This window comes from Thunnus thynnus, chromosome 12 (assembly GCF_963924715.1).
Source record: "Thunnus thynnus chromosome 12, fThuThy2.1, whole genome shotgun sequence".
NCBI lineage: Eukaryota > Metazoa > Chordata > Actinopteri > Scombriformes > Scombridae > Thunnus > Thunnus thynnus.
In genome coordinates this window covers 27,641,991-27,668,886 of record NC_089528.1, presented here as the reverse complement: position 1 = coordinate 27,668,886, position 26,896 = coordinate 27,641,991, and the positions used below count along the sequence as shown (strand labels likewise).

Below are 26,896 nucleotides of genomic sequence, written 5' to 3'. Positions count from 1 at the left end.
TTTTTGCTTTCCTCAGTTTGAGGTGTAATAAAAACACCCATTTAAACTTTCAGGATTAATGAGGGCAATAACAACAGTCATTACGCCAAATAGTTCTGATATTTGAGGGTGAACTGTGAGGAGTTGGCTAGCATCATTATCATTACCAAAGTAATAAAAACGTTCATCCTGTGAAATGCCGATAATCCAGTGCCGTCTAATATTTTTAAAGTGCCACAGTCTCCCAGATGAAGTGAGAGGTAATTCAACTGTTATCAGACTGGACACCGGCCCCACCAAGTGTTCAGCTGGTGCTACTGACATTTTTCTGTTCAGTATTGTAAGGACATCTCATATGACAGATATTCAGTAAATAACCTGTAATGAGTCTATTCAGTTCTTGGCCTGGTTGGAGGTGCATTTATTTTTATAGCAGCACTAACTGGTAGCACATTCCTCAGCAGGTTTCATTTAATTGTGAGAAAAGGGAATATATGTGTTTACCATTATGTGTAAAGGGGAGCAAATGAAGAGAGCACTTGACCATGGTGGATGAATGGATTGGTTGGTTTGAATGTAATTTCATCAAAAGCATTAAAAGAGATAGCAGAAGTCAAACAAAAAGAAATATATATATAAATCCATTAAGCAGAGCAATGCAGCAACAAGCATATCCTATAAGAAGGAGGGTAAAACATTTTTGAACATTATTTTTTCTTGCAGCAGTGAAAGCGAGATCATTTTAGCGTGGAATAATCACAAAAGGAATGTATTTGATGTTAAGAAACAATCAGAAAAACAAGCATTAGTGCATTAAACAAGTGGTATGTAGGCTTCTCATTCTCTGAGTTATGTGCCTTGTCTTAATAGAATAATGTATTGACACAATACTTAACAGTAAAGTGCAGAAGTAGAAATACAGCATTAAACAGAGGCACACGAGTGAAAACACTATTGATTTAAACAACATAGTAATGCTTTCTCACCATCTCTGTCCCATGTTAAAGCCACAGACTGTAAAAAATAATGGATGTAACCACTGTGACATTACCAACTGGTTTGTGGACTCCATGGATGTATTATAAGAACTCTTGTACTCTTTAAGTTTTCAATGTGAGCATTTGCATTTAAGCTTTTGCATTTTAAATTCACTTTTTTCATTGTTTTACATTTTGAAATTATCATTTGGCATGTTCAATTTGCTTTTTCAATTTGCTCTTTCTTTTTAAGTTTAATTGTGGCTTGATTATTCCTAGTAGTGTAGTAAAATAATAGTCTTTTTAATTTTACCTATTTTAATTTTCTATTTTGACTTTTAATTTTAATTATGACCAAAAATATCCTCCATAATTTTCTCACAGACTTCCATATGGGACTTCTCTTTGCAGCTAGTGGAGTCGCCCCCTGCTGGCCATTAGAGAGACTCCAGATTAAAGTCACTTCCGCTTAGGCTTCACTTTTCAGATCGGAGTTGACGGTTAAAGGAAGTATTTTATTTTGAAGGCTGCTCTGGGTGATACAGGAAGTACACTTTGTTTACATACAGTTTCCGTTATGTTTCCTGTTTGACAAGCTTTACTGGCCTTCTGCTTGTCTGTATGTGTTATTATTTTATTCTGTAGCCAACGTTTGATCAGTTCTAACCATGAGTGCAATTATTCCTCGGATAGAGCAGCTGTCTGCCCGAGTTGTTCGGGTTCTGGGCTGTAATCCTGGACCGATGACCCTGCAGGGAACCAACACCTACCTGGTCGGCACTGGGGAAAGGTGACTAGCAGACACTGGATAAATATATTAAAAATGTCCGCAAAATGAAGGTTGTTTAATATATAATATCATTGCAGAGTACCTGTATTTAGAGACGACTTTTTTGCCTTTTGGTAAAAACATGACAGTAAAGGGTTGATGTCCAGATAGCCCCCGATATGCCTAAGAACACTTACCCACGTATTGTACTTTGTACAATTTTGAGGTACTTGCACTTTACTTGAGTATTTCCATGTGATGCTACTTTCTACTCCCACTCCACTATATTTATTTGACAGCTTTAATTACTTTTCACATGAAGATTTGACACAATGGATAATAGAACAAGCTTTTAAAATACAACACATTGTTAAAGATGAAACCAGTTATTTCCAAACTTTTTGGCTTTTGACGTCTTACAAAAAGCAGTGTGTAGTCGGGGTCACATTTCAGATGTCTATGAGTTGTTAACAGCTCCACCAAATAGTGATTTTTCCCTCTAAATTTCTCACATGGTTTCATTTCAATAAATGTTCGAATGATCCAATATTTCACCAAAAATCAAAGATTAGAGAAAAAGTCCAAAAACTGAAAACAGATTTGTGTATCAGAACTTTGTTTTTTCTTCTTTCCTCTCCCATTAATCATCTAACGACCCCTCAGGTTTATCTGCTGACCCTTTGGGGGTGCCCGACCCCTACGTTGGGAACCACTGGACTAAACTATCTAACTGTATATAAAGTAGTGTAAACTAGCTCCACCTCCAGCAGCTACAACAGTAACATGCTGCTCACACACTGATGCTTCACTATTAATAATCTAATGATGTCATATATAATAATATATCAGTCAGAGGGATCAAACCACTACTTTTACTGCAATACTTTAACTACATTACCTTTCATATGCGTGTGTATGTTCCAGACGAGTGCTGATAGACACCGGGGAGCCTGCTGTACCTGAATACATCAGCAGTCTGAAGCAGGCGCTGAGGCAGTTCAACGCCAGCATCCAGGAGATCATCGTCACACACTGGCATCATGATCACACAGGCGGGGTGGAGGACATCTGCAGAGACATCACCGGTGAGGGCAGCGTATGTGTGTGGAAAAATGAATATTATCAGCAGACAGAATGCCTTTGTAATGCAGTTATTTGTCCAACAACAATAGTGTCCAGTTTGCAGTGACTTACATATTTGGCTGAAGGTTTATGTCTGTTTTATTCAGTTGATTATAATTTTGTTGCTTTTATGTTTTCTATAATCATTTGCTAATAAGCCATGTTGTTTTTCTTTAATTTGAAAAATCATGTAGATAATTTAAGAACATAACAACTCTAGAAACTGTGTTCACAATAAGATCTGTGGCTGGTTTTTAACAGTCTTAACAGCCATTGGACAGATTTGTACAGATATTCATGGTCATTTTAATGATCCCCTGACTTTTCATGGAGCACCACAGGCAGGTTAATGTGTTTTTTTTGTGTGTGACATGTCTCAATGACTATTGAATGAATTGGAATGACATTTAATACAGACATTTATGTTACCCAGAGCATGAATCCTAATGACTTTGGTGATCTACCAACTTTCCTCTAGCGCCTCTAACAGGTCAAAGTTTTCATGTAACAAGTGAAATATCTCAACATCTACTTGACAGATTATATAGACATTCATGGTTCCTAAATAATGTATGGCAGTGACTTTGGTGATCTCCTGACTTTTCCTCTAGCGCCATTATCACATACCTGAAAGACTACTGACATTCCCATCAGCCTCAGCTGTACTTCTGTTTACTGATCATTAGCAAATGTACACATGCTAACTCTGAGCTAAGATGGTGAAACATTATACCTGCTAAACACCAGCATCATGTTAGCAGAACCCCAGATGCCCCTGTGGGTGTTTGATTTTGGGTGTGATGGTTTACACTTCGAAGCTGTCTGAATTTTTACATATCATAAAAAACGGAGAGAAAGAAAGAGAGTTTAACAGAGTATTTTGAAGAATTTGACAGTTTCATGTTGGTTTTTTTTCTTCGTTTTTCCCTCCTGTAGGTTCTGAAGTCCGAGTCAGCAAACTGCCTCGCTCCAGCCAGGTCAGGGAGACGGCTGGAAACAAAAGCTTCATGTACTTAAAAGATGGAGATGTGGTCCAGACGGAGGGGGCAACGCTCAAGTCAGTTCGGTTTATATGCAAGCTGAGTTTATGTGCTCAGCTTTTGATAGGGTTACTGGGTGCTGTAAAGGAAATAATAAAACAACCAAAAGACAGAGTCAGTAAAAATAACGATGAGAAAGATAATGGAAAACTAATTATCAATTTAAAACCCAGCTGTAAGATAAAAATTCTACAATATGTTGAAAAAATGTTGAGAAGATACTAAGAAATGCGTTATCCCAAGATTAATTGCTGATGATTTAAGATAAACCTGAACTGAGACAGATTATTTGTTGATTTTAGCAGCAAAGCAGTGAATCCTGTTTTATCTTTTTTTTTTTTTTCCCAGAGTGCTGTTCACCCCGGGCCACACGGACGACCACATGGCCCTGCTGCTGGAGGAGGAGCAGGCGCTCTTCTCCGGAGACTGCATCCTGGGTGAAGGCACGGCCGTGTTTGAGGATCTTTACGACTACATGAGATCCCTGAAGACTCTGCTGGACTCCCAGGCTGAACTCATCTACCCTGGTGAGTGAGTTTAATGTAGAAACCCCCAAATATTCCATTTACAATAATATAAAATAGGAAAAATCTAATATAATATAAATATTCACATTAGAGAAGCTGGAACTAGACAATGTTCAATAATTTTGTGAGATAAAGGACTCTGAGAATTGTTTAAATATCAACATTGTTGTCAATTTATTTTCTATCTTACTTCTATTTCTATCTTTCCTTTCAAAATAAAAGTTTCAACCAATAGTTCTTGTTCTCTGGGGGTCTACCAAAGAAGCTTCTGCTGTCACAGTGTTTAATAAAATGAAACTTAAAGACAGATTATACATTGTTCACTTTAAATGAATGAATGTCAGTCTGAGGCTCGTCCATTAAGTCTTTCAGGTGTTTAGAGGAAAACTGCTGTTCTCTGTGCAGGTCACGGCCCTGTGGTGCAGGATGCTGGCTCTAAGATCAGACACTACATCAGCCACCGGGACCAAAGAGAGAAGCAGATCCTGACGGCCATTCAGACGGGAGAAGGAAAGCCTTTCTCCTCAATGGAGCTCGTTAAGATCGTCTACAAGGTTGGGACAAAACCCTTTGTGACTTAGATGCTTTTCCCAGCCTGAAAAGAGCTAAAGGCTGTTGTAATATATTGTCTCTGTGACTCCTGGTAAGCTTGTTTAGTGCCATCCATGCTTTCCTAATTCCTCCAAATACAAAGTAAACATCCTAACTTATTATACTAAAACTAGGATGAGTCTATGGAAGTGAACACACAGTCAAATGCTGTGCTTCTCTTCCAGGACACCCCTGAATACCTGCATCAAGCAGCTAACGTGAACCTGGTCCATCACTTAAAGAAACTAGAGAAAGAAGGCAAGATCAGCCTGGGTAAGTCATCTCTTATCAACACTGCAAAAGCTACTTACGGCATGTGATCAGTGCCAGTTTAGATCAGTTAAAGGGTCAGTGTAACCAAATCAGACATATCTGGCCATGCAGATAGTTTTGGTATTATGTGCCAAGGTTAAGCGTCCATGATAATTGAGTGCATGTGCAGTGATGCAATTTAGAAAGTGAGGCTTATTCTTACTCGTTGTCAGCTCGATTCCTTAAACTATAAATGTAAACTTTCTTCTTCAGTGAATGAAACCTCACAGAACATCAAATGGAAGAGCAACCTGTGACGACTCACAAGACAAAGATGAAATGGACTCAAGTTGGCCAGGATGATGGAAATCCATCTTTTTCAGTCTAAAGTGATCACTTCATCATCTGTGTAATGCTTATCATTGAATGCCTTAGAACTGCTGATTGATATGTGTTAATGGAAAAATCAGGGACGGAAGGTGATCAAACTTGTGGCCTTAGATGAAGACGAGGCTGCAGCCTTTCTCAGAGTTTAAAGTGGCCAAAAGTTCAGTTGACTGTTGCCTGTGCCAGAAAGATTAACCCCGTCCAACAATGTGATCAATGTGTGAGAATGCTCTATTTAGGTCGCTAAAAAAGTAGTGCAAGACCTTTTGTGGCTCCAGAGGGAGCTGCACAAAATCTGGTAATTGCCTCAAGTGATGTCATGAGTTTACCAGACCACTGCAGCCCGCTCCTCATACCTGCTTGAGGCTACATTAGCCGCTACCAGCATTACACATTAGAATCTCAAGTTGCATTGTGGGTAATGTAGGAACCAGGTTTTGACAAGGAAGAAGAGTGCATGGAATAAAAAAAGATAACATCTCTGGTTCTGCTGCATTGATCTTGATGTTTTTGGAGTCTTTTAAGCTGCATTTAAACAGACTTTAAGAGGTGGCAGTTGCAAAACTTAATATAGCCGGTGTTTCATCAAAGTGGCCTTCTTTAGGACTTCATAACACATAAATAATTTATATAGTATATACAGTAATACACAGGATACTACATATACTGTATATCAGTAAGTTTGTATATATTTGAAGTCCTGAGGGAGAGCTACAAATAAGTGTACCAACTGTCATTTTTGCACATTGTGCTTGTTATGTGGTTCATTGTGTCTTAATGTGTTGCAGGACAGGTTTGCATACAGGACATGAGACCGGGTTACCTGGGTATTTGTCAGGATTAGTATCTGGGTTTATCTGGGTTTGGAACAGGGTTTTCTTTTTCCTCAGGGATGAAGTCGTTCTTATGTGGAGCCACTGGTTAAGTAAAAGTCATCAAGGTGAACAAATAGGGCAGTAGAGTTCAAGCAAAATCAATTTTTGATATGTTCTCAGAGATTGTTGAATATACCAGTTTATTCCCTGCAACTTGAGGTTCATAGTCTACATAAGCTTTCATGTGATGATATACAATAAATTAAAAGACACACTTTGGACACACTTTCTCATTCAAGGTTCATTCATTCAAATTCTGGTACTTTATGTATTTTCTATTCAGTCTAATCTCAGTCTTCAGTGAGTCACTAGGTGGCAGTGTCAGCTAATTGATTTTATTTGGAGCTCAGCTTTAACAGGTACTCTAAACATCTAAATGTTTTGAAAAATTCACAAAGTATATCATTAATAAATGCTAAAGAATATAATGTGTGTTTTGTCGGAAATTATTTTTATTAAATATTGAGTGATGAGTCATTGTGAGTGTCTTCTGTATTTTTATGGCCATAAATGAGAATGATTGTCTATTAGTGTTAATTATTAATCATATTGAGAGACACCTCATGATAACATGTATGTATTGACAATAAAACTCATGAATTCTGTATCTTCACAGTGATCCAATGAGTAACAGTTATTTTTTGAATGACCTTTTGACCCGTGTTTGACCCCTCAGAGAGTCTCATCGAAGCTGAAGGTGGAGCGTTCTCAGATTTTTCTGTAAGTGTTTCTACGTAAAATACTCATGTTGAATAACTGAATGGTGACTTAACTGAAAGCAGCCTCGTCACTTAGAATAAAGAAGTACAGTGTGTGAATCATACAGCACGTTCAAAGGACACTACAGACTCACACATAAAATGCAAATGTCACTGAATTTACAACTGTATGTGTACCAACCTGCAAGGTAAAGGTTCATTAATGAAGTCCCCTACTTCACTGTATAGATGATTCAGAAGCCATATGTTCATTTAACCTGAGTAGTGTTGTGATTGGATGTTACCATTTCAGAATTATACAAATTCTGCCTTGGATCAGCCCTTAGTTATGCTGCTATAGGCCTAGACTACTGGGGGACTTCCCATGATGCACTGAGCTCCTCTCTCCTCCTCCTCCTCTCCATCTGTATGCATTCATGTAACATCAATGCATGTCACTAACTTTGCTTCTTCCCCGGAGTTTTTTGTGCTTTCTCATCTCACAGAAAAACCTGACTCCCGGGCCGAACCTTCGCGGTCCTTCACAGTCCTGATGGCATCCTTCCCTGGCTGTTGCTGCTTGTGCTTGTTGTTGTTTGTTGTTGTCATTGTTTTTCTTCTGTCCCCCCTCCCCCTTTCCCTCTCTCTTTCTCTCTCTCAACCCAACCGGTCAAAGCAGATGGCCGCCCACCAAGAGCCGGGGTCTGCTTGAGGTTTCTACCCGTTAAAGGGGAGTTTTTCCTTACCGCTGTCGCCAAGTGCTTGCTCATGGGGGAACTGTTGGGTCTCTGTAAATTAAAGAGTATGGTCTGACCTGCTCTATGTGAAAAGTGCCTTGAGATGACTTCTGTTGTGATATGGCGCTATATAAATAAAGATTGATTGATTGATTGATTGATATTTAGTCATTATAAATCTATACAGGAATATCTACATGTTACTGTCATATGAGTGTAATAGTGATAGAAAATTAGATTGTTATAGTTGCATGCATGAAACACTGAAGTAGTCAATTTTCATAGTAAGTGACACAGACACTGCTGCCATTTTAATATACGTCCAGGGAACACTAAAAATTTGACTTGCAAATAAAATGAAATGCAAGACTTTATATGGACATATCTGGGGTACATTAGAAGAAAAATACCATGAGAAGTACCATTAACTTGAGACAATAACATTCATACCCAGGGGTATTACAATTATATAGCCTACTATAGGAAATGAAAAGTCACAAAAGGTATCATAAGGTCACTAAGAAGTCACAACTGAGTGACACAGATGTTGTGTAAGTTCACTTAGATATAATTATGTGTCATAGGATGTTGAAATATCATAAAGCACATTAAAGGATAGGTTCACAACAGTCAGGGGCCCATATGAACAGTGAAAGAGAAGAGTCATTTGGGCACCTGACTGTTGTTTCAAGTCAGAAAACATCCTCTAAGATCACTGTAAATACACTAAATATTAAGTTCAATTGCACTGAAATAAAAACCCTAGAAAGTAGGATGAAGTCAGTATTTACTCACTTAGTATTACATTAATATTTTGGGATATTTTTTGTGAGGCTTAACATACAATATTGCTCCTTGAAGCTGTAATATTGCATCAGCTCTGCCTGCCTAGGTTAGAGAGTTAAATGTGTGTGAGACAGACTGAGAGACAGAATAATAAATCTGTCCAGGGAACAGTTCTCCCCAAAATTCACTAATGGGCATCAACATTTTAATAACTCGGATAATGAAAAACTAAAAACCGTACTGGGGGAAATGAAAGATGGTTAAGTTCTTGCGGGACAGTTTCTCTCTGTCTGCCACAACACGTGAAAACCAGACTTACCTGCTTGATCTACATTAGACCTCAGAATTTTATTTTCCTTTTATTTATTTTTGATATGTATATATATATCCTGCACATGCTGTGATTTCTTTTTTCACATGGGGGGGTTTGAGGGATTATCAGCAAAATGTACTTCATCGTCTAATGTGTTCAATATGCAGAATACAGAATATACTGTCTCTAATATACAGCGCAGTTTATGTTTGGCATGTAAAATGTTAATCTGTGAAGTAAAATAAAAGAAGTCAAATAAATGTAATGGAATAAAAAGGGGTAGAGGTATGATGTGGCATCAATATACAGCACAAGTACCTCAAAATTGCACTTAATGTTTATTTGTATAGAGACAAGTATATAACATGAATCTTAGGCCAGATACAACAGCATTTATAGCCTGAGCTAGTTTGCATTGCCCGCCCTGAGATGGGCTTTTAAAATACATAAAACTCAACAAGAAAATACATATAAAACTGCACAAGACTCAAAAATATGATATAAAACTCAACATTACATACATATACATACATTACAACACGAAACTCAACAATAAAGTACATACAAAGCAGCACAAAACACAAACAAACGTACCATAAAAGTTATTTTGTGGTATTAAGCGAGTAATATATTATATAGTGCAATTAATGTCCATATCCAGAGTATTATTATTAGATGGATATTACAGCAATATAATTGGAGATAACAAACATCTTGCATGCAATAATTGGACTAAAAGGTTAAATCTGTTATTGCAGTTGTTTCGAACACTGTTCAAAATGTATATATACTGTATATATACATGAATGTATATATTTCTTTGCACTTTTTCATTTTAAATATTGTGCACATTCATTATTTGTGCAGTGCTTTAGCAATACTGTGACAATACTACAATACAATATGACAACACTGTTTGTATTACTGTTTGTTTGTTTTTTTGTTCTCGTTATTAGTCATGCCAATAAAGCAATCTGAATTAGCAAACGTGAGTATTAGAGAGACACTCAGCTCTGCAGTGTGGTGATGAGAGTGGAGGAGGAGGAGGAGGGGGAGGAGGGGGAGGAGGAAGAGAAGGAGGAGGAGGAGGAGGAGGGGGGTCTACTGGTAAAGATAAACAGCCGAGGAGCCTCTGAGCCAGATGAACATGGCGGCTCCGGCCCCGGACGCTGCCGCTGCTGCCGCCGCCGCCTCCGCCTCCACCGCCGCTGCTGCTGACCGACACCTCACCGACAGTCACATCCCGCACAGCGCGCACTCATGGCTGCTCAACTCTCAGGTAAGTTTCCTGTCATTCTCTTGTCTTGACCCCCCCCTCCCCTCCTCTCCTCTCCTCTCCTCCCTCTCTTCACCCCCCCAACCCTCTTACTCCACTTCCTCAATCCCACCCCCACCCCCCCAATAAATGAACCATATAATACTCCTGCATGGGCTTGTTTTAAAGTGTCTGTACCGGTTTATATCGAGCTTGTCCTACTTTGTGCTGCATTTTTTTGCCCTCTAATCGGCGCCGTTATAACGTAACCGTTATATATTTTATATGGTGTTCAAGCAAAAAAAAAAAAAATGTGTCCCAGCTTTAACTAGTGGAGTTGTAGAAACAACGTTAGAAGCGACCTGTGCTTATCGTGCAGGTTATTATTTTTCTCCATTACATTTTAGCCTCTTTAGCAAACTGTTCACGGTTGTCCACACGATGACTTTGTCGGTTGAAGTGATTGTGTGACAACTGTCGGTAGCGAACCGTGTGTTTAGTGCGAAAATATCGACAGCTAGAAGAATAAATATGCTACTTTCCGCAGCTTTATCTGCCAAAAAAAACCCCAAAACACTCAGGGCTCATGTCTTTAGTGAAGAAAAAGAAAAAAAGTGTGCTGCTGTTTGCTTTGCGTGTTCAAACAGTGCGTGATAAACCGCATAAACACCTCAAACAGGACTTTGCTGTTTAACTTAAAAAACAGTTAGACGTTAAAACCCCTTCCTGATCAACACAAGCGACTGCTGCGGGTGGCTGTGTGTGACAGATACGTTAGCTTAAAGCGCATGTATTCGTCTTTTGTGCTTGTCAATATTACAATTTATCGATCCCAGAGTGTAAGCCATGGTTTACTTTAGTAGTGCTTTTGTGATTGAGTTAAACATATTACCGTTTCACCGTTTAATATTGAGACTTAAACCCCGGCTTGTGTTGCCTCGGACTTCCTCAACCAACTCAACCGTCAGTTGGAAGAAATACGAGTTTTGAATTTCCGGTGGTTCTTTTCAAAATAAAATACTCACTGATTTTTGAGTGTCATTTCATAAAATTTGAAAAGAAAACCAAAGAATCCCAAAACTTTATTAACACAATGTTTCAGTTGTGTAAATAAAGTGAATTCAATTGACGGACAGTGTGTGGAAACTTTTGGTTTTCTCTTCTAGTGGAGAGTTTTTTAATCTTGCTGTCACTAAGAATTAATGATATAGAAGAACTTTGATTTATTGCTGCATTGTAATGATTAAATGCTGGATGACATTTTAAAGGTGCAGTGTGTAGGATTTATTGGTGTCTAGCGATGAGGTTGCAGATTGCAACAAACTGAACACCCTCCCCCCTCCCCTCCCCTTCCAAGTGTGTAGGGGAACCTACAGTGGTCACGAAACTTGCAAAAACGTGAAAGGCCCTCTCTAGAGCCAGTGTTTGGTTTGTCCGTTCTGGGCTATTGTAGAAACATGGGGGTGCAACATGGCGGCCTCGGTGGAAGCAGACCCATGGAGGATATAAAGGGCTCATTCTAAGGTAACGGTAACGCAACAAGTCTTATTTTCAGCTGATTATACACTAATGAAAACATACTTATGAAGATTATATTCCATTTCTGCCGTCCATTCTACTAGATGCCACTAAATTCTACACACTGCACCTTTTAAAAGACAAGTCCCTTTGCTCTCATGTTTTATTAATGTGAACCATACTTAAATAAATGGTAGCTATAGACAAGCTGCAAACCCAGACATTAGTTTAACATTATCTGATTTAAATAAATTGTCAGTGGTGCTCTTGTAGGTTTATTTTATTTTAACAAATGTGCTGCCTTTATTTTGAAGGGCAAGTCGTCTGGCATCCGTTTTTCGTCCTGTTTAATTTTTATGAACTTGAAACAACTTATTACTGATCTGTGGGCAGTGACGTGAAGCTTGTCTCTTCATAATATGAATTTTCTCAGCTCAAGAAGTTATAAACATGCAATAATAAACAGGCAAAAACTAAATAAATCCCGGAACAAAAATAGTATTTAAATAACATTTTATTTCTACCACATAATTGCACTCAAACCAAATCTCCAGATTCAGTGCAAATAAAATCAGGTAAAACACAATATGCTGCAAAATTAAATACAAGGCAAAGATGTGGCAAGACAGCAATTATTTGAAGGAAAATGCAGCTTTGTGGTGAGGCGCCTCGACAGCTGAGACCTTCATCTTGAAAATACCGCAGCAAAGATATACTTAAGAGAAGCAGAAACGCAGAGGAAATGAATATTAAAGGTGCAGTTTGTAGGATTTAGTGGCATCCAGCTGTGAGGTTGCAAGCATCCAAGCATGTCGGATAACCTATGGTGAAACTCGCAAAAAACATGAAAGGCCCTCTCTAGAGCCGGTGTTGGGTTTGTCTATTCTGGGCTACTGTAGAAACGTGGTGGTGCAACATGGCGGCCTCCGTGGAAGAGGACCCGCTCTCTATGTAGATATAAAGGGCACATTCTAAGCTAACGAAAACACGATTCTCCTTTATTTATGAATATTATATTCCATTTCTACCAAGTCTGTTCTGCTAGATGCCACTAAATTCTACACACTGCACCTTTAAATATAAAAGCTACATTTTAATCAGTTTATTTGAACCAAAATGCTCACATCCTACTTTAGCACATAAAGCTTTTTAAGCTATATGACACTAGGAAATATGTTTAATCCTCCTTCATTTTGGAGGGTCATTGTGTTGCATTTTGCATATTTAAATTCTTACTTGACAATTTACAAAGCAAAACTCTCACATCATTTTTTACCACTGAGTGTTCAGATGTCGTCTTTTATAATCGTGAGAGCACGGGCATCAAAGATAATCCCACATCCTGAGATCGACTTTGAACAGTTGTTTGTCACAATTATGATAGTTCTGCTGTTTGCACGTAAAGCAAAGCAGCGTGGTGTGAGTTGAGCTGCGGAGCCATTTACATGACTTTACATACTGCATGAGTTTATACAAAGTACAAACACCTTTTATCTCAAACCTTTATTGTATAACAGGCGGCTAGCCGTTTGCCACTGCCTTTGTGTCTTTTATTTGCTGTTGTTCTGGTTTTGTCTTGTGTTTGCTGTTGTGCTGGTATGTTACTGTTGAGATCTTGTAAGTTTGCCTACGTGACAGGTGCCATCTGACTCCTCTGGATATGTTATCTTTTAGGGCTGGACTCGTGATTTTTTTTTTTTTTTTTGTCTCTTTTAAGCGTATTTGCTCTTCCCTGCACCCCAAAGTGAACTTTGAAAAGGATTGCAACATGTACGTCAGGTTTCCAGGCTATTTGTTTACCCCCCTTTCTGTAAGAGTTACTTTCTGTAGTCTGTTTATTCAGCTTTTTTTTTTAAACGTTTAGTGAGTTCTCATCCGGTTTAAGCATCCAAACTGTTCAATAACATAAGATAAACATCACAAGTGCTTGTTTTTTTATGCACAAAAATCAGCCTGGATCTACTTTTGTTGTGGTGTTGTTACTCCTACGTTATAATTTAGTCATTTAAGCTTAAATGCACGCGAGGAATGATGTGTCTAGTTAAATGTCAGTATGCCAAAACTATACCTTTATAGTGCTGCGGCGAGGGTGCAGGAATGTACTTAAGACCAAGATCTTAACATGAGATTGGCAGCTCGCCCAGTGAGGGATCCTTAGTGGCTTGAATTCACTAAACCACGTGAGGGCTCAAATAATGCCCTGACCAATGACAAAAGCAGCAGCAGTAGCAGCAGAAGAAGGAGGAGGAGGAGGTGGAGGTGGAGGAGGAGGAAGGGCAGAGGCTTGACTGTGCAGTTCTCCATGGCAGGTTCTCTACCAGGTCTTATCCTCAGCGAGCAAATCCACGCTATAAGAACACACGCTCGGTCTGAGACCACCAACAGCAAATCCTCGCTCTGACATATATATGATGAAGTGTATCAATGCATTTTATACACAGTACTTTGAGTCAGATTCATGTTTATCACATGAATCAGATTAGGGCTGCAACTAACACTTATTTTTTTGATTTTTAACATGTCAGAACCTTTTAAATGTCTTGTTTTGTCCCTCCAACAGTCCACAACCCAAAGATATTGAGCTCACTGTCATTGGGGACATAAGAAACCAGGAAATATTCACATTTAAGAGGCTGGAATCAGAGAATTTTAGCATTTTTTCTTAAAAATCTTACAAACAATTACAAGCTGCATTCATTTAATTGCAACACGGAGTCAAACACGGACCCCTATTTTCTATTTTGGGTCGGTGATCCCCACTCTGCTGGTTTATCTGTACATTTACTGGTGAGGGTGAGGGTGTATGTGTGTGTGGGTGTGTGTGTATGTGTGTGTGCGCTTGTATACTCATCTGTGTTTGTTTATGTCTGGCTTTTCTCACCGCCTTCAACTTATCAGACACACAGTGAGACCGCCACCTGGCTTTCTGTCACGTAGCAGAGACAGGCGTCCACTAGGTTTGATCCCCCAGAGACCAAATGCTCTAATTATCTAGCACCACACAGACACACACACACAGACACACACACACACACACACACACACACACACGCACACACGCACACACACACACACACACAGACACACACGCAGAGCCATGTCATGACTCCTCTGAAAGTCTCCTCTAGTGTCTGAACACCATAATTACTGTAATAGTCCCTCAGGAAAATTTACCCCACACAAAATACATGATAATCACAACTTTTCTCTCTCAACTGCGATATGTTTGTTCACTGCTTCTGGTACATATTTTTAAAAATTTAAGTCACTGGTTTACGATAGAAACACAGTTTTTCTCTTTCTTTTTTTATGTATTGGCAAGATAAAAGAGTATGTGAGGATTAGACATTCAACAGGCTGTTTCAGAGAGTTTTTCCTCTTTCCTCTAAGTCTAAAAACTTATCTCCATGACCTATATGTAAGCATCAACGCACAGTCTTGATATTATTAAAGGCTCAGGCTGACGCTAACTTAAATCAGAGCACGTTCTTTATGTCACTCATATTTGCATATGTGCATTTCTGGATATTTAAGGCCTATATTCAAAAAAATTTTTGAAAGCAGTCACCACATCCAGCGGTCTATGTGGTTAATACTTTGAAGTTTCTGTGACTCAAAGACAAATCAATTCGTTGATCTCTATCTTAATTACTTAAAGTACGCGAGCAAACAAAGCTCATGTTTTATTTTTATCTTACCAGTGTCTTTCGGTTCCTCGAAGCTAGTCAGAGAAAAAGAAGAGCTCACGTACTTAAAAAAAACAAAAAAACAGCAGCAGCAGCAATGATATCACTGCTCGCGACAGAGTGATACAGCTAGAGAGATGTAGCTACACCTTGAAAGGTATACACGCTCGCTTCAGAAACACTTTGATCCAACGTGCAGGGAATTTCTCTCGGTTACACGTAGGCAGAGGCGTATTGACAAGAGAGTTTCAAAGGGTATGATAAAGAAGGCGAAAGATACTATAGGCGTAGTGACTTTTATGTAGCACGTGGGGTAATTCAAATGAATCAGTTACATAAGAAATTAAGATTGAAACAATGGAATAAAACAGCAGACACAAGAATAAAAATCATAGAAATGAAACTGCACAAGCCTGAAAATAACGTACCCAAAATAAGAAGGTTACTGTTGTTCAACTCTCATAACCCTGGTCTCATTTAAAAGGTAAATCTTTCAATTTTGCAATCAAAAATTCAGAACGAGTAAATGTGACCCTGAAAATAGCGCCACTAAGGCTAAAGTGTCCCAAAAGTGGGACAGAGTCGCTTAACAGGTTAAAGAGCAGATTAAAAACTGACCAAGTTTTGAGTTTTTGAGCTTTTTGAGTTTAATATTGGAAACAATAATACAGGCCTATATGTTGATACTAATAATAAACATTATACACATCAGATCATAAATGATACCAAACTGCAGAAACAGTATCAGGCTTTATTTATGCACATGTACCATCTGATGTCCACCATACTTTAGAAGACATACACTGAGGTACTAATCATTAGATACAGTTTTATTTGGTAAATAATAATAATATCAGCATATGCTCCCAGTCTCATCAACAGACGTTAACCATCACTGACAAAATAACAAAACACAAACTACTAGAGAAACACCAGCTAGCCAATTCAAATGTTATTTAAAAAAACAAAACTGAAACCACAGATATAAAACAGTATCAGATGGATCAGTGTATTATGCTTTGCACCTGGTGACACAGTTAAATTATTCTAGTTACCAATTCGAAACAGTTTCCATCTTTACTTCAGGCTGGCATACATACTGGGATTATATTTATGGACGGAGCACCAGATAACAGTTACTAATGCTCTGTGCATCCAGTGGCTCATCCTAAAGTAACAGAAACAAAACATGCCACAGACATTTCCATGGTTGCGTGATATGAAAGTAAAATAATGCTGTAAATGATTTTCTTCCTCTCATGAAATTTCCATGCACTCTCGGTCACGGGTTTGACATGGAGTCGATGGGTCCAACAGTCGGTATCCATGTGAGTGATACAGCAGTGTTTAGTCTAGCGGAGTATTTTACTAAACGGGTCCTAGAAGACAGAATTGGTTCACAGATCAAAATTCAAAAAAGGGGAACCTTTTTATGCCAAGTGGATGTGATGTTAGAATGATAACATATCTCAGGAAATCCACTTGATTGAGTTTACGGCTTTGAATTCTGCCCCTCAGGGCTGTTGCATTGTACTTTTTCCTTGCAGAAAATTTGAATTTCTGACATTTCAACTTCTCTCGGAGGCAGCGTAACTTTAAAAAAACCATTGATCTACATCAGACTCATTAATTAAAGTGCTTTTAACAAGGAACAAAACAAACATATGTACTGTCAAGCTTTGCAGCAGTCTGCAGGGCCTTGCTATGTGCAAATCGGAATGAAAGCAGTGCTGGGTTGAAGCAGCAGGCATGGGAGCCAAGTCTAGCAGGTTGCATAACAAGTGCTAATTTGGTTAGCTGGAGCTGGCAGCGGCTGTAATTCTCCAGCACTGTGACAGCAGAGCTGAGTTAGAGAGAAAGAGTCCGCAGGCCGCCAGCCGGATAATACGAGCTAATAGCATAACAAGCTTTTGCAGAACAAACGTAGGCCCCGGCCAGAACTAATTGTGGTGTTCATCACTGCTTTATGGTGGCAGGATGTTGTTGTTAAAATGACAGCGAGGAGCTTAAACAGATGGAGATGAAGTGTTGTGGCCATCGCATTGATTTAAATAGTCCAGTCTTAATACTTAAAGGTGACCTGTGGAGTCTTAGACCAGTAGTAGCACTATGGAGCAATAGTAATGTGTGGGTCCCTGTTTCCCTGTGGATGGATATAAATAATGCAGGATTTTTTTTTTTTTTTTTAAATGAATAAAACTAAATGTAACCAGACACTTTTCCTGTTTACAAGAAAACTCCACGTTGCACCTTTAACTATCAGGATGATCCGATTTTCACACTGTTTTGAGAATCAACTGGAACTCTGTAAATGTTTTGCTGACAGATTATTGAATATGCTGCATCAGGAAATACTCAGAAGCCTGTAATATTCAGCATGGGGACAACTTCTCTTTATGCCCAGATGCAGTCAACACCGCTTTGAGGCTGACACAGCTCGGGTTTGTTGTGTTTTGATTCAGCATCGCACATCTGTGGTTGCAGGGCGCACGCTGTGAGGCCACTGAGGACAAAAAGATGGTTGTAATAAAAAATGAAAAGCTTTTCTTTGGGCAAGGTCTGACCAATCTTTGACTTTTTATTGTTTTAAAAATTCTTAGTAAGGAGTCAAATTCTTGACGTGTTGACTGCGGTGAGAAGTATTGAAAGTCATATGCTTTAATTTGACAAATGAGGACATACGGTGAATACGCCGGGACTGAAACGTTGTTATGAAGAATTAGACGAATCACCGCCGCCGTAAACGAGTGTCACTGATGTGTTTGGATGTACAGATGGAGCGTACCTCTTGATTCCGGCCGGGATAATTAGACTGTAGTCAACTTCTGTTATGTGGTCGTTCTTCAAACCAGCTCTGAGCCCAGTGTAGCTGTGGATCACTGTGTTACCATAGAGCTGCCTAGTAACACAAATGAATCACAGTCAGGAAGTAGGCCATCTCTATGTGTCTCTCATTGACTTTCTGTGGCTCTCTCTCTCGCTCTTCCCTCTCTCTGTCTTACACAGACTGTGTTTGTGTTTGTGTGTGTGTGTGTGTGTGTGTTGTGTGTGTGTGATTGCTCACCAAAATCTACCATAATATATCGTATGCAAATAATTTACAGTGTTACTCACCGTTGCCAACAACAAAATTAGCTCTTTAACATGATTAGTATTGGTGTGTGTTTTCTCCCTGTTGTTAAAGGCAAAATGGGGTGCAAGTCAGGCATTACATAGGGACTCACTATTTATTTGTATTTATTTTTAATATTTTAAAAATCTGTTTCAAATTGGATACAATTTCTGCCACAGCATCCATATCTGCCATGTGATTTACATGCTTTCCTTTTAAGAAAAAGGCAGAATCTAAAAGAGAGGCATATATGTTGTGTATGTGTGTGTGTGTAGATACATGTTGTGGTCTCATGACAGCGCCCCCTATCTATGCATTAGCCTGTTGATTCTCAGTCTACCTACACAGAGAACTTGTTCTTCACAGAACTAATAAAATAATTTCATCCTAGACTGTATTTACTCAAAGCAGTAACGTCAGTGTTTTGCCAGTTTTTCTACAAAGATACATGTTAGTTATGTCCTGCACCTCGGCATGTGGAGAGAGCTACCAAACAATAATCCACCCGCTAACTGGCTAGATGGTTAGTTGGCTAATTAGCTAGCTAGCTAGCTTGAAAACATATTGAAAATGTCAGGATTGGTCAGTCTAGATGCTGGTGAGATGGTTCTTACTCATCAATATCAAGGCTTAACAACACACTGCTTTTAAAGGGGATGTATCATGCGTGTTTCCAGGGTCTATATTTCTAATCTGGGGCTCTACTGGAATATCTTTGCATGATTTACAGTTCAAAAACCCTCAGTTCAGCCTCTGTCTGAAACAGGAAGTTTTAGCTCCTGTCTCTTTAAGCCCCCTCGGCAGACTTCCTGCAGCTCTTCAGGCAACATAAACAAACAAAGTAGTTGAATTTCACTTCCTTTTCTTCTTCTTTCTAGAAATGTATCTCAAATACATCCGTACATGTTTTGAGCTGAATCTGATCTGAAATATGTGAGCGGACAACTTGAACAACCTGTGGAACAACATTAGTAACAATCTTAGCAACAAAGGTTACAGAAAGGATGGCCGTTTGTTGGAATACAAGAACAATCTGACGTCATGACGAGGAGGAAGTAGAGGTAACTTTGATAGCGGAAGCGTTAAGACATAGACATGCAACACCATAACAGTATAAAAATAACAGAAAACCACATAAAGCATGATACATCCCCTTTTAAAGGGATAGTTCACATTTTTTGAAGTGTGGTTGTATGAGATACTTATCCATAGTCAGTGTATTACCTGCAGTAGATGGGCCGTCCGCACCCCTGCAGTTTGGAGAAGCAGGCACGGAAGCTAAGCAGTGTACCGCTGCGGACGGGGCCAGCAGCAAAACGTATTTTAGCCAGCTAAAAAAAGGCACACATAAAAAAATCAATATCAGTTTAAGTGCACGCTATATTTAGAATATCTTCAGCGCTTTACCTTGCCGTCAGACAGCCCTTTCCTTTGGACTGCTGCAGGTAATACACTGACTACGGATATGTAGCCTACCTCATGCAAACCATCCCTATAAGCTCAAGCAAAGTTTTGCTTTTTCTCTCCATTCCAACACCTTATCTAGCTGCCAGCTGCTGTCAGTGAAACATAAAGTCCAACATGCCTTCATAGACGGGTAGAGAGAAAAGAGCATTTCTGATTTATGCCAAAAGAACTATTACATGTTGGACTTGAAATACTGTGAGAGTCTTTGAGGGTGCATGATCATCATCATCAATTTCTGTACCTTGCTGAAAGAGGATCTCGTTTACCGTACTCAGTTTCAGTTAGACACCCTATATATATATGTTACATCTGTTGCATTGCTTATCTGTATGTAGCAATGTATATCGGTAATGGTTCCTGTAAATAAACAAACAAATTCAGTAAAAAGTGAACATTGTAGCAGGAAACTGCTACTGCAACTTTTTTTTGACTTTTTTTTAACTTTCCAGAGCTTTCAGTTTCATCTCTCAGCCTCAGTGTTAATACTGAAGAAGGTTTGAGTCATTAGAAGACAGAATATCATAAGAAAGATTTTCTCTTTCTATGTTAGTATTGATTAGTAATAATAAAACCGTCCACTACGCAATTTCCAAACACGCAACTCGAGTTGAGTCACAGCAGCGGAGTCATTTTGTCATAGTGTGTGTGCATAAAAAACATTTGTACTTGCATGTGTGCTTGTGCAATTCACAAAGCAGTTGGGATAGAGATCAGCTGTCCATCCCTCCTACACACACACACACTGACACACTCTGACGCACACAACACACACACACACACACACACACACAGACATACAAATGCAGCTATCCGTCAGTGGTGGCAGGTGCATGTCGAAGTGTTGTGCGGTTTGAGTCTGCTGTGTCCAACTGACTGAGAGGGCGGCTGTCTCTCACATACACGCACACACACACACACACACACACACACACACACACCGGGGGGAAGAGCTAACAGATGTTTCGGATTTGGCCACTGACCAAAAAAAAAAAAAACTCACTTCTTCTTTTTTACTACTTTTTAATTTGACTGTAACCCTCCCATCGTAACACGCACACACTCACGCTATTGCATCAAAGCTTTTTAACTGCACACATAAAATATATGATTACTTTTAAGCTGCAATATGTTGCATTTTAAGCATCAGTGTTTTTCTGTCTCGCAAGACCACATGTCCCATAAGCCTGTTCTTTCCTCTTGGCCCTCCTCCCTCCTTTTATTTGAAGCGAATTAACATGATATAAGTAATTTTATTCCGTCCACCATAACTAGAAACTCTGAAAACTAGCTTAGTTTGCGTGGGAAGAACTGTGGCCTATTTCTGATTAGAAGTTAGCTAGAAGTTAGCTGATTCGTAAAGTGTTGTCAACAAATCTCATGTGCAGAGCTGACAATGAATTGATCCAACTTATAAGTGTTGCATGTGTATCCAAGGCCTCATATATCTTACTCCCCTGTACCGTAGACCTCCATTGTTGTCCAAAAACTATTAAAAACACGTCATTGAGTTACATGGCTGCCATGGTCTGACATGTTCCTTCATCACAAAGAGTTTGGGCATGTTAGGTTTTTTCTAGAAATGGCTCCAAAGAGTAATAACAGCCGTAGTGTAGCGCATATCACAACCTTTTGACTTAATACTGAACTACAATGTACAATGCAGCTGTATTTGCTCTAAAAGAACTGCACCCTCTCCGTGTTTTGTGCTGTAAAATGTTCCAGAAATGTACATCGGTCGTGTCACCAGATGCATTCGATGTCGAACATAGACACAGATGAAGTACAACGGTGACATAATGCAACGGGTCGACTTGCAGCAACACACCGCTTCACTTCACTTCACTGGCTCAAGGAAGAAGTTTTGGTGCTGCTCTTGCAACATGATACTAAATCTGGTAAAACACTGTATGTTACTCAATGAGAACCGGCAGTAAGAGCCTAAAAATAAATGTGGTACATGTCTCTAGTTCATCGGACGGACTGAGTGGGAAGGGCCGCCCCTTCATGTTTTAAATATCATTTACAGATTTCAGTTGATAAATGTTTCGGTTTCACATATTTAACTAATGCCTGTTGCCTTTTTTTTTTTATACATTTAAGGCATTTAGTTGAAGTTCTGACTTGAATAATTTACAATGAATGCAACAAGCTTCAATTAAAGCAAATTACACTCCAGAAATATCAACACATAGGGTCAAAATCATTGTAACCTCTCTTACAAAATTGTTTTGGTAGGTTAAGAAGTGGTGGGAGAGAGGATGTGAATCAACAGGGAGAGCATGTGACATGTGATATTTCCTGAAAAGATTGAGTTTTCACCCGATTACATAAGACAAAGGTGGGACGACACTGAGTGAGCGACTTTCAGGGAACAGATAGAGCGTGTCTTAACAGAACATGTGATCAGACTTTTCAGTTTACTACGTGAAAATAAAAGCCGAACACGCCGGTTTTAATACGTCTTTTAAAGAACGATTCAACAGTGCTCGTGAGAGAGGTTTGAAGTAGGTTTCCACATCACTTCAGCTGTTCAAATAAAAGCAGACAAACTGTTTCATGAAATAGGATGTTTGTGAACGTGAACCGAAGACAGTGGGAACTCGATGAACCTGGACCAGCACCACACTGGCACAGGTCAGCCTCACAGTGTGAAAAAGGCCTCAAAAGTCTCCGGATCGTCCTCCCAGGCAGGGTCAGTGTCTGGGAAAAGCAGCAGGTTCTCTTGTTATTGTGGGCAAGAGTGAGACTTCCAGCATAAGCAGTGGGTGATGTTTAAGGTGAAATTCTGCAAACACTGTAAAAACTCAACAGCACATTTATCATACTCAACGCTTCCATACATTCGATCCTGGGTGTGGCCCCTTCGTCGGATTCGATTACGGATCGACTCCTGCGGCGCCGTGAGGTGATGTCTCTCAACCCTGACACCTTATTTCAGTCTTTTTCTTCCATCTTTTTCCACAAGATCTGTAAATGCATAAATCTATCCAGCATTAAAGGGAAAGTCCGCCAGTTTTTACTCATAAAAGTTACTTTACTACACTTGCAAAGTACTATCCTGCCTGTCAAAACAAGTTGTATAATGTCGGGTCTGAAATAACCTCTGATGTTGAAATCTGGATTTTATACTATTTTTAACAGAAAGTCTGTGTTACAAAGTGGAGACATGTATTTTGAAAGACATGGGTGTTTTAGTTTTCATTTTATTTTCAGTTGCTGAAGGGCTGTTGATGTTGCATTCTGCAAAATGTATGACGCAGTGTTTTTGGAGCCGCTGCATCGATTTTAACTGTTCTTTTAAATCATCCTCCCACAAGTCCACCAATGTTTTTGAAGTGTAGAACCAAATCTCTGCCACTTTTTTTTTTTTTTTTTTACACATTAATCATTATTCTTATTTCATGTCTTACAGAAAAAGTGAATGATGTCCCAAAGTAACCCTTTGTGGAAGTTTACCCAGGATGCTTTGCATATAAGGTGAGTGACTTCCTTTGAATTATCATGAAAATGTGTTTTTTTTTTTCTGCCATTTTGATATATTCTTTAATCAATAAGCATTAAGTTAAACTGGAAACACTTACACATAGTACCCTAGCACAAGAAGATAAGTTAAGTTGAAAGGTTGTTGTGAGAAATAAAAACATGATGTGTCCTGACCATGGATGTATAGTAAGAGTTGGATAGGGCGCCGCCGCTCAGCCTTGCAGCCAATTTTTCCCAGTGGCCACTCGCGGTATTGCAGCGAAAAATTCCCCTGCGGCCCAAAAAGGATTTTCCCCATAGACCACCATTGTAAAAGAGACGCCTGTAAAACTGTTTACAGGACCCCTCGAACTGCAAACAACGTCAATTATGACTCTTTCTATTATGAACTTTTGATCCATGGAGGTTTTATGTTTGTAAAACTTTCCTTGAGCCGAGAAAAGCGATTTAAAAATCCGTGACATCATCACAATGTAAAGTCTATGGGCTGAGCGGAAGCTAGAAACTTTTTTTGGCGTATGCGCCAGGCGAGCACTTCCTATAGGACTGAATGGGCACCATTTTTAGTCCAGTATCCAGCTCTTATAATACATCCATAGTCCAGACTGTGGTGCTGCTACACTCTTATTCATTCATCATATTCCACTCAGGAGCTGCTGAGTCACGCGAGACACCTAATGGTAAAATTCTGTGTTACCGGTCCAGTCCGGTATTTGGCTTAATATTAAACCGATTTGAACATTTTTACATCTGTCCAACCCCAGTCATGACCCCACATGGAGACACTTTGTTTGTGGGAAAGGTCACAGTTGGTTTCTAAGTCAATGACGAGGACTTAAAAATGTATTTATGATTTAACTGAGTTTAAAATATATCATTAGTTCCCGTCTGTGTTCTCTTTAAAATGCAACTTTCATATTTAAATGATCGCAACGTTTCACTGCACTGCAGAGGGACCTATTAACTACTGTGAACGTGAATTTTATTACCTCAAATTAGTGTGATAGCTCGTAAAGTTAATAATAATTAGAACGAAAGGTGCGCTCAGGAGAACTTTGGAACCTAAAAATGGAACCAGGATTGGTTCAAAGGTTGAGAAACCCTGCCAGAGTTTAAAACTGGTTCCTTGTAACAGCAACAGGCTCAGAAAGCAAACAGGGACATCCTGACATGACAGCATGGAAAGTGAAAGAGATGTGTGTGTGTGTGTGGTGGTTTGAATGGTGTGTGTGTCTGTGTGTGTGTCTGTGTGTGTCTGTGTGTGTGTGTGAGAGTGAGGGAAAGAAAAGAAAGTTGTGTGTGTGTTAAAGTGAGAGAGACAGCTAGCTTGACAGATTTTGTGTGTCTTGTGCGCTCTACTGAGTTGTGCTTGTGTGAATATGTACGAGCCGTTTGTGTGTGTGTGTGTGTGTGTGTGTGTGTGGCCTGTGAAACACAGCTGCATCCACCAGCACTTAGAGCTTTTGTCATTTTTAAAATGACTTATCTCTCTCTGTCTTTCTCTTTCACTTGTGTTTTCTGCCATCTCATTAAGTGTGAGGGTGGTTATCTAAACAGGGACAATGCTTATTTTTCAAGTGCTGAATGTACAGTTACAGTCTCTCTCAATCTCTTTTTCTGTCTCTCATTTGCTACACTGTTTCTGACAGAAAGTTTGTGAATTTAGGAACAGTTTTGAAAAATAATGATTTTGGTGCTTAGTGAATGTATTCTTTTCTTTATTAAATGGGATGTATCATGCACGTTTCCAGTCTACATTTATATTCTGTGGCTTTAATGGAATTTCATTGCATGATTTACAGTTGAAAACTCATCATTTATCTTATACTGGTCCTTTATGCAGCCCCTCAGTTCAGCCTCTGTCTGAAACAGGCCGTTTTTAGCTCCTGTCTCTTTAAGGACCCCACTCTGTTCTGATTGGTTAACTCCAGGAAACTGCCCCTCAGCTGACCTCAGCTTACGTAAACAAAGGTTACGTAAACACACTCCAGTACTAGCATTTCACTTCTTTTTCTTGTTCTTTACTGAATATGGAAACTTCTCAGATACATCCGTACATGTTTGAACCCGAATTCGATCCAAAATATGTGAGTGGACGACACGAAGAACCCTTGGAGCAACCTTAAAATTTACCTAAGCAACAGGAACTACAGAACAGACGGCTGTTTGTGGTCACGCATGAACAATCTGACGTCATCATGAGGAAGAAGTAGAGGTTACTATGCAAACGGAGCGTTCAGAGCAGCCTGAAATCCTGACTTCTGACTTTCAGGAAGTATTTTTACATAAGGCTCACCTCAAGTTTCAGAACCTTTGACAATGTTTAACACAGACATCTGACATATAACAGTAAAAAATCACAAAAGCATGATATGTTAGATACAGCATAGAGATATTAAATGAGATCCTGGTCATCATATCAACATGATTAGTCGTGAGTGTTGGTGATTATTTGTGTAAATACACAATGTGATGCCCTGTCTTCGATCTCAGCTGTTTTTCATGGTTAGGGTTGGGCCTCCTACCTCCAACAAAGGAAAGCATTAATGATCCAGAATGCAATTATTTTTTAGACAACAGGGTTCTTCCAACTTTGTGTCAACAGTTTGGGGAAAGACCCTTCCCTGTTTCAACAAGACAATGCCCAAATGCATAAATCCAGGACCATAAAAATAATTTTCCCAGCTTGGTGTGGAAGAACTTGACTGGTCTGCACAGATCCCCGACCTCAACCTCATCCAACACCTCTGGGATGAACTGGAACTGCGAGCCAAACCTTATCGCCCAACATTATAGTTACAGATTAATGTTTTTTGAACGACATATACGGGCAATGTTCAGGTGTCCACATACTTTTGGCCATGCAGTGTATGTCATGTTCATGAGTTTCAATCAATACAGCTGTCTACACAATCCACATAACGGCTTGTGTTTCACTGGCGCTATTTACACGTAAAATGCACGCAAAATGCAAAAGTGTATTTTTACACTTTAAATCTATGCTCCTGCATTTTACAACAACAATTGTGTGTTGAACCAAAATGCAGGTGACCTACACTCAATGCTGTGCCTGAACGCATCTTGTGCAGACATACAAACGGAGCACTAGCTGCTGCTGCTAACATGCTGCTCATGCTACATCTCCTGTGTATTTTATTATTATTGCAGAAATTACCTAAGAGCCCTCAATTTCATCACTATGCATAATGTTTTATCAATGACAAGTCCTTCTGCAAAACATGCACATTTTGAGTTCTTTAAATTTTTCCAAAGAAGCAATTGAAGTGCTTTAAAAATCCTAAAAGAATAACTTTCAACTAAC

General features: G+C 39.2%; 2 protein-coding genes and 1 long non-coding RNA gene across 5 annotated transcripts in view; 2 read left to right on the top strand and 1 right to left on the bottom strand.

Moving 5' to 3' along the window:
- Positions 1 to 1,512: 1,512 nt before the first annotated feature.
- Positions 1,513 to 7,132, top strand: lactb2 (lactamase, beta 2). Its single transcript, XM_067606681.1, has 7 exons — positions 1,513 to 1,746; positions 2,650 to 2,810; positions 3,784 to 3,904; positions 4,236 to 4,414; positions 4,820 to 4,968; positions 5,191 to 5,278; positions 5,531 to 7,132. The coding sequence occupies exons 1-7, from the start codon at positions 1,625 to 1,627 to the stop codon at positions 5,572 to 5,574; spliced, it is 864 nt and encodes a 287-aa protein (XP_067462782.1). The 5' UTR covers positions 1,513 to 1,624; the 3' UTR covers positions 5,575 to 7,132.
- Positions 7,133 to 9,430: 2,298 nt separating this feature from the next.
- Positions 9,431 to 26,896, top strand: part of LOC137194609 (nuclear receptor coactivator 2-like) — a 66,446-nt gene continuing 48,980 nt past the window's right edge. For 2 of the 3 annotated variants that reach the window (XM_067606679.1, XM_067606677.1), the window contains exons 1-2: positions 9,431 to 10,332; positions 23,504 to 23,568. The gene's annotated coding sequence lies outside the window, so the exon portion shown is untranslated. The remainder of the gene's footprint in view (positions 10,333 to 23,503; positions 23,569 to 26,896) is intronic. The other variant, XM_067606680.1, reaches the window with a different exon arrangement.
- LOC137194611 (uncharacterized) lies at positions 13,473 to 23,507 on the bottom strand. Its single transcript, XR_010930992.1, has 3 exons — positions 19,849 to 23,507; positions 18,298 to 18,411; positions 13,473 to 16,891 (listed from the first exon to the last, which is right to left on the bottom strand). It is a non-coding gene; the product is annotated as an uncharacterized lncRNA (long non-coding RNA).

Bases quoted from the DNA above. Each gene is read 5' to 3' on its own strand.
- lactb2 (XM_067606681.1), top strand. From the start codon at position 1,625: ATGAGTGCAATTATTCCTCGGATAGAGCAGCTGTCTGCCCGAGTTGTT. The intron at 2,811-3,783 runs GTGAGGGCAGCG...TCCCTCCTGTAG, and splicing joins CATCTGCAGAGACATCACCG to GTTCTGAAGTCCGAGTCAGC. The intron at 3,905-4,235 runs GTCAGTTCGGTT...TTTTTTTCCCAG, and splicing joins ACGGAGGGGGCAACGCTCAA to AGTGCTGTTCACCCCGGGCC.